This window comes from Tachysurus fulvidraco, chromosome 15, assembly GCF_022655615.1.
Source record: "Tachysurus fulvidraco isolate hzauxx_2018 chromosome 15, HZAU_PFXX_2.0, whole genome shotgun sequence".
Classification (NCBI taxonomy): domain Eukaryota; kingdom Metazoa; phylum Chordata; class Actinopteri; order Siluriformes; family Bagridae; genus Tachysurus; species Tachysurus fulvidraco.
The window spans coordinates 20,335,424-20,353,444 of record NC_062532.1 but is presented as its reverse complement, the minus strand read 5'-3'; the positions used below and the strand labels follow the sequence as shown (position 1 = coordinate 20,353,444).

The window sequence follows — 18,021 nt, the reverse complement described above, 5'->3', positions numbered from 1 at the left end:
TTTCCAAGCAGCCTGTGTCTTCTCCTGTATGTAGGATATATTTCAGGTCCGTCAGTGCTGAGAAACAGTTCACTAGCCAAAAAAAACAAAACAAAAAAAAAAACGTCTCTGCCTATGAAGACGATGATGACGAAGATGATTCACATTCACAGACCATGTATGAAATTGTTGGGTTTTTTTCTCTCTCTAACTGTAGATCTACAAGATGTCCAACAAATCAGGAGTGTGAAATATACCAATTAGGATCATGCTGTTATGGGAAAATAATCAAGGATAGGGCAGTGAAGTGACACAGAGCTTTTACCAAATTAATTATTTCTTTTTTATTCCTCGTAGCAAATTGGTGCATTTCTTTTAAAAAGAGAATTTTTTTTAAAAAATAAATAGATAAAAAAAATAATAAAATAAACTGCCTGAAATATTCCTACAAATCCAAAACAAGCCAAAAAAACCCTTTTTTTTCCAGAATATTTTTTTTCCATAAAACTTCTTCACTAAAAAGTCTAAACAGATTTTTGTAAAATAAATAAATAAATAAAATAAATAAATAATAATTGTAAAAATCAGTACATAATAAATGCCCTGGTTTTTCTATTTCTATATAATGCTGTTGATTGTCTCAAACAAGTTTCATGACGTTCTCGCGTCCTAGTCGCTATACTCAGTCACCGACCTTCTAAAACAGAACCTCCTCCTTTCTTAAAAGTGTCCAGCTTCACTTTACCTGTCTGATACTGAAGACTCCTTCCATACATGTTGAATAAACGTCTCCTTACAGACTGTGAGATGTGAGCCGTCGTCAGAGAAGCTAAAATATATTATTAGGTGCCATTTTGTCAGGAAATACTAGGACAGTTACTTGCCAGACCACTAGGTGGGGTATTCTCTCGTGGACGGTGCCACGCCCTTTCCTAAAGTGGTGTGAAGTGCTGTGCCAGTTTTATACAGTGAGAATAATAACTTGGATGTGCTCTAGATGTGTTTATGGCTTCTGTCTAATCTCAGCATTAGACTCCAGCGAGACAGGTATTGTGAGTGTATCAGTGCTGCTGTCTCGCTCATTGTGATCCCAGCAGGGTTTTAGACGATCCGGTGCTGACTCGCTTCATTCCCGTCATCACCGCTGTCAATCACAACACACAGCTTGTGCACTTCTCTCAAACCTGTCTGAAGTAAATAAGTAAATAATAAATATCTGGAGTAAAGAAAACATAAAATAAAGAACGATGCATCGAATTAATTTTGGTTTAATCAATTTATATATATTTAATGTCTTCAGAACAAGTTAGTTCCACACTTCTGTTATAACAGCTGTAAACACTCATGCCTTCACCAGAGGCTCTTTTTTTTCTCTTTCTTTTAGTGAATAAGTAAAAAAATAAACGCTGTTATCAAAAACTTTCTCGTGTCAGAAAGAAAGATTACAAAGATTTGACACTGGAGACTTCTTCCCAAAATGCTAAATTGTTTTTCCGTATACACCCTAGTATTTATTGCTGTATAATAATTGTCATGTTGTTGGGGTGTACAAACTTTTGCACACAGCTGTATTTGTTTGTTCCAGCTTGGTGAGGAACACAATGTAGAGGGGAATAACTCTATAAATCTGTTTAATGAGCTTCTGGTGCAGAATCCCATCACACACACACACACACACACACACACACACACACACACACACACACACACACACACACACACACACACACACACACACACACACACACACACACAAATCAGCTGTTTGAGTTACTCCCAGCTCTACAGCAGAGACCGAAGGAGAAAGGAGAAAGCTTGAAAGAGTTTGCTTTGGAAAACTCTAATGCACTCGTTTGAATTGCGGTTTTGAACTTTTGAACTCTTTTTCTCAACTCTCTCTCTCTCTCTCTCTCTCTCTCTCTCTCTCTCTCTCTCTCTCTCTCTCTCTCTCTCTCTATCTATCTCTGAAAGGTCTTCAGTTACGGCATCTGAGGCAACCACGCTCCTTCCCTGAGCAATCCTCTCAGCGTGGTGACTTGTCTCTTATTAATGTCGCCGCTGCTCTAATCCTAAAGCACAAATCAGCAGAGGACCTTCGCTGGAAAAACTCCTCTAATAAGAATTCTTCAGGATCTTTCAGCTGCTCCTCACTAACTCTCATGTAATAGTGTTGGCATTAGACCCGGCAGCCATTTATCCTTTCTTCCACCTGCGAGCTATTTGGCTAATCTGATCAAGGCAGACGATAACAGATTAAGAGTGTCTCTAGATTGAAATACTGTATATTTATACATGTAGCTTTGAGCTACAAGCACAACACTGGGTGTCTTTGCATGAACATCTCTCACTGTGACGGGTTAATAACGGATCTCAGGCACTGCGTGCATTTAAAAACACACTCACATGTCTCAGTATAGTAACACTGAACCATAGAACTAAATGATATAAACAATATCCCTGTATTTTCCCCGTTTTTTTTTTTTTTATCACGAGAGCCTGCTCATTGTACCAAAATGGAATCCATTTGCAATTGTGACATGTGATAGCCAATCAGAACAGATCATATGGTTCTGCGATCTACAGCGAACAAAAAAAAATCGGCTATGGAATCCGATCGCTTTAACCGACCTTGGAGCTCTATTCACTGCTTATCTGGCATCTCAGACGAACCTTGAAACAAACCAAGCAGGGGAAATTAACTAGCCATGCTAACATGACGCCATGCTCCAGCCCAATACAGAATTATGACATATGGTATTTATTTAATAGTACTGTCACTGTGTTAAGTCTGGACACTTCTAATGATATCATTCCCTTTTTTGTTTGACTGAGACTCCATCTCTGATTGAGTTTTTTTTTTTGTCCATGTTTTTGTTTGGTTTAAAACTTTCTAAACTTTCCAGTAATTATCAAGGATGGATGAATGGATTGGTGGAGGGATGGTTGGGTGGGTGTATTGTTAGAGGGACCAGCAGGTGGGTGGAAGCATGGGAATAATTGACTGGTAGTTGCATGGATTGGTGGAGGGATGGGTGGATAGGTAAAGGAATTGATTGGCTGTGGAGTGGGTGGAGAGATCCTGTGGGTTTATTAGCTTGGAATGTAAAGTTCCCTATGAAATGGTTCTATATAAAATTCTTCTTCTTCTTCTTCTTCTTCTTCTTCTTATTATTATTATTATTATTATTATTATTATTATTATTATTATTATTATTATATTTGTATAATTATGGCAACTCTCAGAGGTGTGAATGAATGTGTAATTATCCCTGTGTAAATATTTCCATACATATTTTTTCAATAAGCCCCTTTTCGTGTGTGTGTGTGTGTGTGTGTGTGTGTGTGTGTGTGTGTGTGTGTGTGTGTGTGTGTGTGTGTGTGTGTGTGTGTGAGAGAGAGAGAGAGTGAGAGAAAAGGTTATAAAATAACCTTTTATTACACACCAATCATCCTCTGGTCTTCACCCATGCTTGTAGAAATGTCTAGAACATTCTATTATTTATTTACATTCACTAGCAAGACTATTATTTAAAATCGATTATATATTAAAGTGTATTCCATACTCATTTCATTCTCCCTATGGACATGTTCTTTGTCTCCTACCGTTAAAGTGCAAAAGTTTGTGCCCCCATTAAGGCCTTCTTATCCCTATCCAAATAGCTTCTAGGTGATGGAAATGGAGGAGGGGTATGCAAACTTTTGCACTCAGCTGTAACTCCATGTACATGTGATGTATGACATGCATGAGTGTTGATCTGCATATTCTCAGCATTTGTATGATTTAATATTGTTAGAGTATGTAGATGTTCGCAGTGTTATGGGGAACTAAGGGTTAAAGGTCAGCACTCAGCTTGAATTCACAGGAAAATGAACATGAACCTTTGAACTGTCTTACAGAGCAGGGAAATCTATAAAAAGTGAGGAAGAAAACACAGAAATCTGGATACCTGCTGTAAAATATGGAGGTGGATCAGAGATGGCTCGGAAGCTGTTGTCTTGCGAACAGTGATGTCATCAAGAATTCTACCAAGTCGCAGGATAATTTAGGCTAAGGATTTTTTTAATACGACGATGAACACAAACACACATCCAAATCAACCCGAAATCTATTTTTGCAGTAGCCATTTGTTGGGAAAAATCTTGATATGTGCTCTTATTATATGAACTATTACAATTGTCATAGGACATATGGGGGTAGGCCAGATGTTGTATGTCATAGGACATATGGGGGTAGGCCAGATGTTGTAATAGTGTTGAGCTATATGAGTTATATGATTATAATATAATATATATATATATATGTAATGTTAGACGCCTTGAGACAAGTGTTAACAGAAATAAGGGGGTTTATTGGGTTTATTGAAGTTATAAAACAGTACTCAGAACTCTGAGAATCTGAGAAATACAAGAAAAAGGGAACCTGTCCTTTAGGAGAGAACAGAGGAACTAAGGCTTAAAAATAAAAATGCATGTGCAGGCCCAGTCTGGACAAACAAGACAGAATGAGATCATAAGTCTAGCAAACGTAAGGAGTCAGCATAAACTGACCTCCACATATATGCTAAACAATATTATCAAATGCAAAAGCTTAGCTTAGTAATAGTGCAGTACACTTATACTAATCAAACTAAACGTAATCATAAGTCAAATACCACTAATATATGATCCAGTTGATTCGGTTATTTGAGAAGGTTATTTTAATGAAAACCCATAATCCTAACCTATGATCATAAACTTATGTCATATTCTAAATCAGAACTCCTATACCATAGGTGATAGAGTATCATCATTGATCATTTTATATGTAGAGATGTGATTAATATAGGTATATGTATGTGGATATCTCACACATAGGGTTTTGTGTATGTCAGGGTTATCGTATTCACATGTATATGTGTGTATATGTATATATATATGTGTATGTGTGTGTATGTGTATGTATGGGTATGTATATATATATATATATATATATATATATATATATATATATATATATATATATATATAGGCGTATGATCAGTGGAAATCATATACAGACAAAACATAGAAAAAGATAGAGAAAAACTCACTCATTGTAATTGTAAAGGGAGATTGGTCCACGAGACATGTCTTCTGTGTGATACGTAACAGGGAAGCGTACAAGAAGTTCTCTGGAGCACATTTTTAACAACAGTTTTGACCACGCAGCATGTTTTTTAATAATAAGGCAGAAGTACTGCAACAGAAAAAACGACAACAGAAAAAAACAAAAGGCCAGACTTGATTTTCGGTAACAGGCAGTCTTGTTTTCGGGGAAATGAGGGGGGGTCATGGGGCGATTCTGTAGAGGCAGGGAAAAAACCCAGACAGGTCAGATGGATTGACGTAAGAAGGTATAGACGCACCTAGAGATGCCAGGGTATATATTGAGGAGATTCCTTTGGAGGGGGCGCTCTTGCTCCTGCTTGCTTGCTTTTTTGTGTTTGAACTCTTTTGGGTGGTATGGGGATGCGCTGTTTGGGTTTTTCTTTGATACTTTCGACTTAGAAGTTTTTTTTCCTTCTTGAGCTCAATGGAAGCAGTGGCTGATCAGCACCAATAAAGAGTTTTGCTCATTCTCATCCAGGTCTGAAAAGTCTTCTTATTATTCAAATATTAATATCAAGTATAAAGTTTAAAGTGTTATTAATTAGTATTAAGGGGGCACGGTGGCTTAGTGGTTAGCACGTTCTCCTCACACCTCCAGGGTCGGGGTTCGATTCCCGCCTCCGCCTTGTGTGTGTGGAGTTTGCATGTTCTCCCCGTGCCTCGGGGGTTTCCTCCGGGTACTCCGGTTTCCTCCCCCAGTCCAAAGACATACATGGTAGGTTGATTGGCATCTCTGGAAAATTGTCCGTAGTGTGTGAGTGAATGAGAGTGTGTGTGTGCCCTGTGATGGGTTGGCACGCCGTCCAGGGTGTATCCTGCCTCGATGCCCGATGACGCCTGAGATAGGCAGGTATGATTATTTTAGCATTGACTATTATCTATTATAGACTATTAATTTGGCTGTAATCCACCCCTGCGATATGTCCACTTGGAGGGGGGCTCTCCAAAATTTCCGACACATTCCAGCCTCTGGATCTGAAATCTACTAAAAATCTATGATCCACATGAACAAAAGGAGCTCGAGCAGGTCTGCATAAAGGATCACCCGGGATTCCTGTACAAGTCGAATTGACTGTATAGCAAAGATGAGACAGCAGTTTAGCAATTCAACAACTTTAGCCTGATGATGGTGTTTCCAGGATTAGCACAATGGAGAAGCCAGACTCCTAGTCTCTTTTCAATCGGCAGATTATATAGTCACACCAGCGCTTGTTTAAAAAATACCCACACACACTCTCATGGAAACATGGAGTTATACCAACATTTACACACAAGAGTGTTTCATTTCACTCTCACATCTTTCACTTTCTTTCTCTCTGTGGATCTGAGTTTCTGTTTTTTTTTATTGCTCTCCTTGAGGGATGAATAGAATTTTTGTGTCTCCATGTGGCCCCACAGTTCATCACACACATACACACAGAATGAGAATGAAAGATGTTTGTCACTGACTGGACAGGCATAAACAATTCCCACACAAAGAGTTAGTGACACCCAACCCCCATTGCCCACTTTCTCCCCTCCTTTCCCCCTTCAGCTCTTTCTCTACCCCTTTGCTCTATAAAAGCCTTCTCGGCACTCACCCACGGCCCCATTTACCTCTCATCATGGAGACCCAGCGTGTCCTCTCATCCTACCGTAAGCGTTTTGGGACTCAGAGCAGCCCTTCAACCCCACTTATTACCAGGAGCCTCGGGCGTCTGTCCCTCCACAGCACCCCACGCCACACGGCTCTGTCCAGCCCCAGCGTGTCCCGTCTGTCCCTGGGAACTGATAGGCTTGACTTCTCTGCCGACTCGCTACTTAAGGCTCAGTACCGTGAGACGCGCACCAATGAGAAGGTGGAGATGATGGGCCTGAACGACCGCTTCGCTAGCTACATCGAGAAAGTACGTTTCCTTGAACAGCAGAACAAGGTACTGGTGGCCGAGCTGAATCAGCTGCGTGGGAAGGAGCCGAGCCGTCTCGGGGACATCTATCAAGAGGAGCTGAGGGAGCTCCGCAGGCAGGTGGATGGCCTGAATAATGCCAAGGCACGGCTGGAGATCGAGAGGGACAACCTAGCAGCTGACGTGGGCACACTGAAGCAGAGGTGACGGATAGATGAATGGATGTATGGATGGAATGGTTGTGGGATGAATGGATCAATGTATATTTGATTGAATGATGCATGGTGAATTGGTGAATGGTTTGGTGGATGAATGGCTGAACAGATGAACAGAGGTATGGATGGATGAATGGATTGGTGGAGGGATGGGTGGGTGGGTGGGTGTAGTGGTAGAAAGACCAGCGAGTGGGTGAAAGCATGGGAAGAACTGATCGGTAGATGAGTGGATTGGTATAGGGATAAGTGGTTAGGTAAAAGGATTGATTTGTTGAAGGATGTATAGATGGATGGATGGATGGGTGGATGGAGATTTGATATAATCACAATACATTTTCAATTTGCAGTCTTTTGCTTATACGTAATACAATTATGTGAAACGTTTAGGGGATCTTTTTTCCCCTGGTCACAGTATAAAAATAAAGTTTTCCAAACAAAGCTTAATGAATGAAGTTTGGAATGAGTGGGAGTGACAGACTTGTGCATGCCAGAAGACAACGCATCGAGGGAGTGTGATACACAGCAGATGGGGTAGCTTGCAAAACACCCTCAGAGGTCAACAGGCTGAGCAGCATCCACTCAATCTGTGTTCAGTGAGCCAAAGTATCAAGCAAGTCACATAAGACACCAAAACCCAGACATGACTAGGCATACATGTGACAGCACTGAGGGTCTAATGCTCATACTTTCACACACTGCTGCTTGTTTCTAAAGCCTGACCCTTTATCAAACCTAATCCCTGTTGGGTTGGGGGGCTGGGATGGGCGGATCAGGCTCATGTTTGAAAAGAAAGGCAAGTGAATGAATGAAATGTGCACAGGGGTATTGTGACCTCCACAAAGAGCCTAAAACCCCGTGCAGACATCCTGCTGCACCAGCAACTAGTTGCATATTCTCTCAGCTACACTGGCATTAGGAATTTGCACATCAACCTCTATCAACCTGATCTTTGCACAAAATGTACATAAATTCATATCCCATTAATTAAAGGATCACCGACATCTAATTTTGACTTCATGATGTTTTCCTGGCATACAAAATCTAAAAATGTGGAGTCTGGGATTCATTCATTCATTTGCATATTTATCCAATGATGAGCATCAATCATTATAAAGAGCACTACTTAATATTTATAAATTCTTTTCTTTCAATCCCCCCCCCCCCTTCCTCTTTATCCCAGCCTTAGCATTAGCTGAGCAGTTCAGGGTCACGACGATCGTCTTTAACAGCATTTTTAACTTGTTACTTTCTCTTGAATGGATCGTTCCTATCAGTACGGGTTCAATTTGTAACCAAAACATCCAAATTTTGGTAAATAGACTGAATTTCAGGGAGCTACAGATAAATGTGGCTTAAAGCTGAAAACCATTACTTACCAGGGGATGATGTAAAGTTGGACGCAGTCAATTTTCTAGAACGTTTTTGTATGCCGAAGCATGACCTCTACTGGAGCTAAGATGTTCTGACCTGTTCCTTACGGTGGCTGAGAAGTGCAAAACACATTAACAAATCCGAAAACACAGCGACAAGTCGGACAACCCGGAAACGGTAGGTATCGTTTTCGGATGGAAACTTACCGATCATCGGACAAGACACCTGTCATTCGAGATATACAGGTATGGAATCTTATGTGTAATGTGTAAAGTTTTCTGTTTAAATATAAGAAAAGAACAGAATTTATCCACAGTAAGGACAATACAATCCGTACACTTTTACACACATATTCCAACTTTTCCCTGCGGCAAACTGTTGAACTTCATGTATACCTTGAGTGACAGTATGTAAGTAAGTAAGTAAAGTTTATTTATATAGCACCGTTCACAGATAAAATCACAAAGTGCTTTACAAAATATAACGATAAAACTTAAATGTACAATAAAACATTCTTGCAAAGTAAAAAAGAGAAATTTTTTAGAGACAATAAAACTTCAACTCTAAAATAATAAAACACACTACAACAGGGATGAAACCGTAAAAGCCCATTCAGCTAAAAGCTTGTCTAAATAAGAGTGTCTTCAGTTGCTTTTTAAAAGAATCAGCAGAAACGGCCATACGCAGAGACGGGGGCAACACGTTCCACAGTCTGGGGGCCACAGACTGAAAAAAAAAGATCCCCCCGAGTTTTAAAATGGGTTTTAGGGACCACAAGCAGATTTTGACCTGATGACCTCAATGCTCTCGAAGAGCCATAAGGGGTCAACAGGTCAAAAATGTACTCAGGAGCCTTCCCATGAAGAGCTCTATAAGTGAGGACCAAAATTTTAAAATCAATTCTATATTTGATCGGTAACCAGTGAAGAGAGTATAAAACCGGTGTGATGTGGGATCATCTGCTGGTTCCAGTTAAAAGACTCGCTGCTGAATTCTGAACAATCTGAAGACGATTTAAAACACGTTTGTTAAGACAAGTAAAGAGTGAATTACAATACAGGTGTCTTGTCCAACGATCGGTACGGATTCCAATCACAAACTATACCTACCTTATCCGTTGGTTGTCTGAATCGTCGTTGTGTTTTCGGATTTGTTCATGTGTTTCGTGCAACGATTCAGACAACCCGGAAAAGGGAGGTATAGTTTGTGATCGGTAAATTACCGATCGTTGTACAAGACACCTGTCATTCAAGATATACAGGCGAACGACAGGTGTCTCGTCCGATGATCGGTAAGTTTCCATGCACAAACGATACCTACCTTTTCCGGGTTGTCTGACTTCTTGTTGTATTTTCGGATTTGTTGTTTTGTTTTCGGATTTGTTAGCGTGTTTTGCACGTCTTGGCCACCGTAGTTCCTGTGTGACAATCTGATACAGATCTCATTACATTGACCTTTTCCTGTAACGCACACCAGTCAGAATTTTCAGAATGAAAATCTTGTTTTGTTGTAAATATTGGGTTTGTGTGGTGTGAGCATTGGGCCAACTGTCCCACTTGACTGTAGCAACTTGAGTGTGAGTGTTTAGTATATATCACTGTTCTGATATGATACAGTATGGGACAGTGTTGGATTTTATTGCCTTGGGATGGTTGTTTGTTCTGTGATGGACAATAAAAATGATCTTGTATCTCAGTGGGAAATCAATTATATTAATTATTATTAACTTTTCTTTCTTTCTTTCTTTCTTTCTTTCTTTCTTTCTTTCTTTCTTTCTTTCTTTCTTTCTTTCTTTGATGGGTATTGTGTGATGAGTAGTGTAATGAGTCTTATTTGATGAGTGTTGTGTGATGACTGTTAGTGTAATTAGTATAGTGTGATGAGTGTTGTGTGATAAGTAAAATGTGATGAGTATAGTGTGGAGAGTATAGTGTAATGAGCATAGTGTAATGAGCATAGTGTGATGAGCATAGTGTGATGAGTAAAATGTGATGAGTATAGGTTGATGAGTGTAGTGTAATGAGTATTGTGTGATGAGCATAGTGTGATGAATATTGTGTGATAAGTATTGTGTGATAAGTATTGTGTGATGAGTATAGTGTGATGAGTATAGTGTGATGAGTATTGTGTGATGAGTATAGTGTGGAGAGTATAGTGTGGAGAGTGTTGTGTGATGAGTATAGTGTGATGAGTATAGTGTGATGAGCATAGTGTGATGAATATTGTGTGATAAGTATTGTGTGATAAGTATTGTGTGATGAGTATAGTGTGATGAGTATAGTGTGATGAGTATTGTGTGATGAGTATAGTGTGGAGAGTATAGTGTGGAGAGTGTTGTGTGATGAGTATAGTGTGATGAGTATAGTGTGATGAGTATTGTGTGATGAGTATAGTGTGGAGAGTATAGTGTGGAGAGTGTTGTGTGATGAGTATAGTGTGATGAGTATAGTGTGATGAGTATTGTGTGATGAGTATAGTGTGGAGAGTATAGTGTGGAGAGTGTTGTGTGATGAGTATAGTGTGATGAGTATAGTGTGATGAGTATTGTGTGATGAGTATAGTGTGATGAGTATAGTGTGGAGAGTGTTGTGTGATGAGTATAGTGTGATGAATATTGTGTGATAAGTATAGTGTGATTAGTATAGTGTGATGAGTATAGTGTGATGAGTATAGTGTGATGAGTATTGTGTGATGAGTATAGTGTGATTAGTATAGTGTGATGAGTATAGTGTGATGAGTATTGTGTGATGAGTATAGTGTGATGAGTATAGTGTGATGAGTATTGTGTGATGAGTATAGTGTGATGAATATTGTGTGATAAGTATTGTGTGATAAGTATTGTGTGATTAGTATTGTGTGATTAGTATAGTGTGATGAATATTGTGTGATGAATGTTGTGTGATGAATGTTGTGTGATGAGTATTGTGTGATAAGTATTGTGTGATGAGTATTGTGTGATAAGTATTGTGTGATAAGTATTGTGTGATAAGTATTGTGTGATGAGTATAGTGTGATTAGTATAGTGTGATGAATGTTGTGTGATGAGTATAGTGTGATAAGTATTGTGTGATAAGTATTGTGTGATTAGTATAGTGTGATGAATATTGTGTGATGAATGTTGTGTGATGAATGTTGTGTGATGAGTATTGTGTGATAAGTATTGTGTGATGAGTATTGTGTGATAAGTATTGTGTGATAAGTATTGTGTGATAAGTATTGTGTGATAAGTATTGTGTGATAAGTATTGTGTGATGAGTATAGTGTGATTAGTATAGTGTGATGAATGTTGTGTGATGAGTATAGTGTGATAAGTATTGTGTGATAAGTATTGTGTGATAAGTATTGTGTGATGAGTATAGTGTGATTAGTATAGTGTGATGAATGTTGTGTGATGAGTATAGTGTGATAAGTATTGTGTGATAAGTATTGTGTGATAAGTATTGTGTGATAAGTATTGTGTGATGTATGAGTGTGAGTTTGTGACTGATGTTTTTTTATTTTTGAATCCTGGACCTCTTCATCTGACTGTGTTGTAGACTTCAGGACGAGACCACACTGAGACAGGATGCAGAAAACAGCCTGAATGCATTTAGACAAGTGAGTAACATGAATTGTTCATTACACACAATGTTATCCTGCAACAATCAAGTGATATGTTTTTTTTATATATATAGTTTTCCTATATAGTTTATACTTTCTTATTATTTTAAACACCCCCCCCCCCCACCCCCCCTCAGGATGTGGACGAGGCAGCCCTGAACAGGGTACAGCTGGAGCGGAAGATTGAAGCCCTGCAGGATGAGATCGGTTTTCTGAAGAGAGTCCATGAGGAGGTGAACTGTCTCTCGTCTTGTCCTCTCATTCACACTTGTGTCCTCTGCATCTGGAGCATGTGCTATTACTACTGAGAAAGTATTCAGAGGATCCTCAACTCAAGTTTACTGTGTGTGTGTGTGTGTGTGTGTGTGTGTGTGTGTGTGTGTGTGTGTGTGTGTGTGTGTGTGTGTGTAGGAGATGCGGGAGCTACAGGAGCAGTTGAATGCTCAGCAGGTGCACGTGGACCTGGACGTGTCCAAGCCAGACCTGACTGCGGCACTGAGGGAGATCCGAGTGCAGTATGAGGCTGTGGCAACCTCCAACATGCAGGAGACTGAGGAGTGGTACCGCTCCAAGGTTAATCTCTCTCTCTCTCACACACACACACACACACACACACACACACACACACACACACACACACACACACACACACACACACACACACACACACACACACAAAGACACAGACACACACATACTTATGCATTGTTACATTTTCTGACTTACACACTCTAACACAGGCATTTCTACAACCACATGCTTGCAGGCAGACACACACACACACACACACACACACACACACACACACACACACACACACACACACACACACACACACACACCACAACTACAAGCACACACATGCACTCACAGTGACATAAACACACTGTACCTGCACACCACTACACACAAATAAACTTTTACAGAAACATGTACACTTAATAATAATCTATAGAATCATGCATACACAATATTAGTCTACACACACACACACACACACACACACACACACACACACACACACACACACACACACACACACACAAACACACACATCCTTTGTGTGTTAACCTCACTGTGTGTCCCAGTTTGTAGATCTGACTGATGCAGCCAATCGGAATGCTGAGGCTCTGCGACAGGCAAAGCAGGAAGCCAACGATTACCGCAGACAGATTCAGGCCCTGACGTGTGACCTGGAGTCTCTGCGTGGAACCGTGAGTTACACTTTCACTCGTCTTTATTAAACTCTTGTCCCGAACGTACGGCTAGAGGAAAACAATCAACTGTCAATCAACAATAAACTTAATCATAAAACCCTGATGTGTTTTCTTTATCTCCCCTTTATCATTTTTTATTCCTCAGCTCTTTCTTTCGTTTAATCTATGATGCATTAGTGCTTTAGTGAATATTAACACTATAAACTGTGAGTGCTGGTGTTAATGACCTTAAAGACATTAAACTGCTAAATGTTTTTAATTCTCTCCCTCTCGCCCCCCCCCCTCTCTCTCTCTCTCTCTCTCTGTCTCTCTGTCTCTCTATCTGTCACTCTCTCTGTGTCTCTCTCTCTCTCTCTGTTTCTATCTGTCTCTCTCTCTCTGTGTCTCTCTCTGTGTCCTCTCTCTCTGTGTCTCTCTCTGTGTCCTCTCTCTCTGTCTTTGTCTCTCTCTGTGTCTCTGTCTCTCTCTCTGTGTCTCTCTCTCGGTCTCTGTCTCTGTCTCTCTCTGTCTCTCTCTGTCTCTCTCTCTGTCTCTCTCTCTCTCTCTGTTTCTATCTGTCTCTCTGTGTGTCTTCCTGTGTCTCTGTCTCTCTTTGTCTCTCTCTGTCTCTCTCTCTCTCTGTCTCTCTCTGTCTCTCTGTGTCTCTCTCTCTGTGTCTCTCTCTGTCTCTCTGTCTCTCTCTCTATGTCTCTCTCTGTCTCTCTGTCTCTCTCTCTGTGTCTCTCTCTGTCTCTCTCTGTCTCTCTCTCTCTGTGTCTCTGTCTCTCTGTCTCTATCTGTCTCTCTCTCTCTCTCTCTCTCTCTCTCTCTCTCTCTCTGGACAGAATGACTCTCTGGAGCGGCAGCTGCGTGAGATGGAGGAGCGTTTCTCCACGGACACGGCGGCGTATCAGGACACGGTCGCACGTCTGGAGGACGAGATCCAGGCTCTGAAGGAGGAAATGGCTCGACACCTGCAGGAGTATCAGGACCTCCTGAACGTCAAGCTGGCTCTGGACATCGAGATCACCACCTACAGGAAGCTGCTGGAGGGAGAGGAGAGCCGGTGAGGACGCGGAGCAACATGTTAATGACAACACAATATTCTAAAACAGCATGATCATGTGTGTGTGTGTGTGTGTGTGTGTGTGTGTGTGTGTGTGTGTGTGTGTGTGTGTGTGTGTGTGTGTGTGTGTGTGTGTGTGTGTGTGTCAGGATCACTGTTCCTGTGCAGAGTTTCTCCAACATACAGTTCAGAGGTGAGTGGAAATGAGAGACGTGGTGAGATGACTGACAGCATGGAGACACACTTCAGTTTTTCAGAGTTGTTTCTTCTCTTCATTTTATTTCTTTTCTCAACTCTGTTTCTCGTTCCCTCGCTCCAGACCAGGGAGAGCGCGCAGGCCGGGGCGCGCGCGCGCGCGCGAGCGCGCGCGCGCGCGCGGCGTCGCGCGCGCGCGCGCAAGCGCGCGCGCGCGCGCAGCACCAGCGCGCCGCGCGCGCGCGCACGCGCCAGCACCAGGGCGTGCGAGCGCTCGCGCGCGCCGCGCGCGCGCGCGCGCGCCTCGCGCGCGCGCGCCAGCACCAGGTGCTTGTCCTCGCGCCACGGCCGGCTCTCGTTGCTCCCGGCACCATGCCATCGCGCTGCGTCGCGCGCGCGCGAGCGCGCTCTCGCTCTCTAGCGCGCGCGCCTCTCGATCGCCAGCACCAGCAGCTGCTCTCTCTCTCTCGCGCGCTGTCTCTCTCGTCTCTCGCTTCTGCTCTCTCTCTCCATCACCATTGTCTGTGCTTCTCTCTCTTCTCTCTCTCTCTCTCTCTCTCGGTCTCTCTGCTCTCTCTATCTCTCCATCACCATTTCTGTCTCTCGTCTCACGGCCCTCTCTCTTTCTCCCTTCACCAGTTCCATCTCTCGTCTCGTCTCCTTCGCTCTCTCTCTCATCTCTCTCGTCTCGTCCTCTCTCTCTCTCCATCACCATTTCTGTCTCTCTCTCCACGTCCTTCTCTCTTTCTCCCTTTCACCATTTCCATCTCTCTCTCTCTCTCTCTCTCTCTCTCTCTCTCTCTCTCTCTCTCTCTCTCTCTCTCTCTCTCCACTTGCTGTAATAAATGTCTTTTATTTATTTCTCGTGTCAGAAACCAGCATCGACACTAAACCACCTGAGAGTCTCGCTAAGAGAAGCATCATAGTACGAACCGTGGAGACACGCGATGGAGAGGTACGTCTTTCTTTCTTTCTTTCTTTCTTTCTTTCTTTCTTTCTTTCTTTCTTTCTTTCTTTCTTTCTTTCTTTCTTGTACCTGTAAGTACATGTAACACACCTGCACTTCCACTGTGTCAGCAGCAGAGGTCAGGGTGCTAATATTTTTGCACATAACACTCGCTCATCCTCACCAGTTCCTGCTCTTTCCTTCAGATCATAAAGGAGTCGACCACGGAGAGGAAGGAGCTGCCGTGAGGACGAGACGTCTTCACGTCTTCTTCACTTCATCGCTACACACATGAGAAATAACATGAACACTAAACTGACATCTTAATAAAGCAGTTCCACCGATTAAACCGTGAACATTAACACCGTTACACATCCGTTTAGTCCTCACTAACATCTCATTAACACACAAACCCTCAGTGTTTATAACACCGAGATGAAAATGGCTACTGAGGAAGAAAAGAATTAAAAAATGATTGTATCATCTGATTGTATCTAATCAAAGGGATGAAGTTAGATAAGTTTGTTCCTGGTGATGGGGGTTTCATTCATTCATTCATTCATTCATTCATTCATTCATTTTCTACCGCTTATCCGAACTTCTCGGGTCACGGGGAGCCTGTGCCTATCTCAGGCGTCATCGGGCATCGAGGCAGGATACACCCTGGACGGAGTGCCAACCCATCGCAGGGCACACACACACTCTCATTCACTCACACACACACACTCTATGGACAATTTTCCAGAGATGCCAATCAACCTACCATGCATGTCTTTGGACCAGGGGAGGAAACCGGAGTACCAAGAGGAAACCCCCGAGGCATGGGGAGAACATGCAAACTCCACACACACAAGGCGGAGGTGGGAATCGAACCCCAACCCTGGAGGTGTGAGGCGAACGTGCTAACCACTAAGCCACCATGTCCCGACTGAGAAACTTGATTTTCCAAAATACTAATTAATAATTAATAATTAATAATTAGTGTGTTGATGTTATTCAAAATAGGAATTTACCGGAAAGACTCCGTAAACGGGGAATGACGGGAAAACCGGACAAATCCGAGGCGCACGCAGATAAAACGTGTAACAGAGTCGTCTTGTCTTCATGTTAATTAATTTTTTTTTTATTAGAGCGGATGATCGTTGTCTAGATTTCAGTAAGTGTGTGACAGGAAGTGAGATGTAGCTTGATGGGAATTTGTAAGTAATGTAGGAAAGGCTTAGCGAGGGGAATTTATCGGCGGTGCTACAGGAAGTTTTTCGCCTCGTCCTTCTCTGTGTCTGTTTTTTTCTCGTCTTGTCAATTTTTAATGCTTTTATTGTTAACGCTTTTGTGTTGCATCATCTGTTTAATTGATGTCACTGATCTGAATAAAAGACTGAACTGTTTAACTGAATGAGCTGGAACATGCCGATGGCTAATTATTGTTCGTCTGTCATTAATATGAGCTTATTCTTATGGTCCTGTTACACACTGCAACACACACATCCACACTTTAACTCTTTCGGTCACTGTGGTATGTTTACAGGATTTTTATTTTTTTTTAAGAAAAATAAAATAAATTAATCCTCAAAAAGTTAAATCACTTAATCAGCTAATATGAGTGATGAGTGCAGTGTGATGAGTGTAATGTAGTCAGAGTTGTGTGATGAGTGTAGTGTGATGTGTGTAGTGTGATGAGTGTAGTGTGATGTGTGTAGTGTGATGAGGGCAGTGTGATGTGTGTAGTGTGATGTGTGCAGTGTGATGTGTGTAGTGTGATGAGGGCAGTGTGATGTGTGTAGTGTGATGAGGGCAGTGTGATGAGTGTAGTGTAGTCAGAGTTGTGTGATGAGTGTAGTGTGATGTGTGCAGTGTGATGTGTGTAGTGTGATGAGTGTAGTGTGATGTGTGTAGTGTGATGAGTGTAGTGTGATGAGTGTAGTGTGATGAGTGTAGTGTGATGTGTGTAGTGTGATGAGTGTAGTGTGATGAGTGCAGTGTGATGTGTGTAGTGTGATGAGTGTAGTGTGATGAGTGTAGTGTGATGAGTGTAGTGTGATGTGTGTAGTGTGATGAGTGTAGTGTGATGAGTGTAGTGTGATGTGTGTAGTGTGATGAGTGCAGTGTGATGTGTGTAGTGTGATGAGTGCAGTGTGATGAGTGTTGTGTGATGTGTGTAGTGTGATGAGGGCAGTGTGATGTGTGTAGTGTGATGTGTGTAGTGTGATGAGGGCAGTGTGATGAGTGTAGTGTGATGTGTGTAGTGTGATGAGTGCAGTGTGATGTGTGTAGTGTGATGTGTGTAGTGTGATGAGGGCAGTGTGATGAGTGCAGTGTGATGAGTGCAGTGTGATGAGTGCAGTGTGATGTGTGTAGTGTGATGTGTGTAGTGTGATGAGGGCAGTGTGATGTGTGCAGTGTGATGTGTGTAGTGTGATGAGTGCAGTGTGATGTGTGC

General features: G+C 41.8%; 1 protein-coding gene across 1 annotated transcript; it reads left to right on the top strand.

The window, feature by feature from the left end:
• The first annotated feature begins 6,681 nt into the window (after positions 1 to 6,681).
• On the top strand, positions 6,682 to 16,246 carry LOC113652176 (glial fibrillary acidic protein). The gene is made up of 9 exons (XM_047800483.1): positions 6,682 to 7,195; positions 12,115 to 12,175; positions 12,316 to 12,411; positions 12,590 to 12,751; positions 13,267 to 13,392; positions 14,220 to 14,440; positions 14,590 to 14,633; positions 15,508 to 15,590; positions 15,788 to 16,246. Exons 1-9 carry the CDS (start codon positions 6,711 to 6,713, stop codon positions 15,827 to 15,829), a joined length of 1,320 nt encoding a protein of 439 aa, XP_047656439.1. The 5' UTR covers positions 6,682 to 6,710; the 3' UTR covers positions 15,830 to 16,246.
• Positions 16,247 to 18,021: the final 1,775 nt, after the last annotated feature.

What these genes read in the sequence shown, in the direction of transcription:
- LOC113652176 (XM_047800483.1), top strand. Translation starts at nt 6,711, where the DNA reads ATGGAGACCCAGCGTGTCCTCTCATCCTACCGTAAGCGTTTTGGGACT. An exon ending in GTGGGCACACTGAAGCAGAG is followed by an intron (nt 7,196 to 12,114) that starts GTGACGGATAGA and finishes ACTGTGTTGTAG; the next exon opens with ACTTCAGGACGAGACCACAC. An exon ending in TGGAGACACGCGATGGAGAG is followed by an intron (nt 15,591 to 15,787) that starts GTACGTCTTTCT and finishes TCTTTCCTTCAG; the next exon opens with ATCATAAAGGAGTCGACCAC.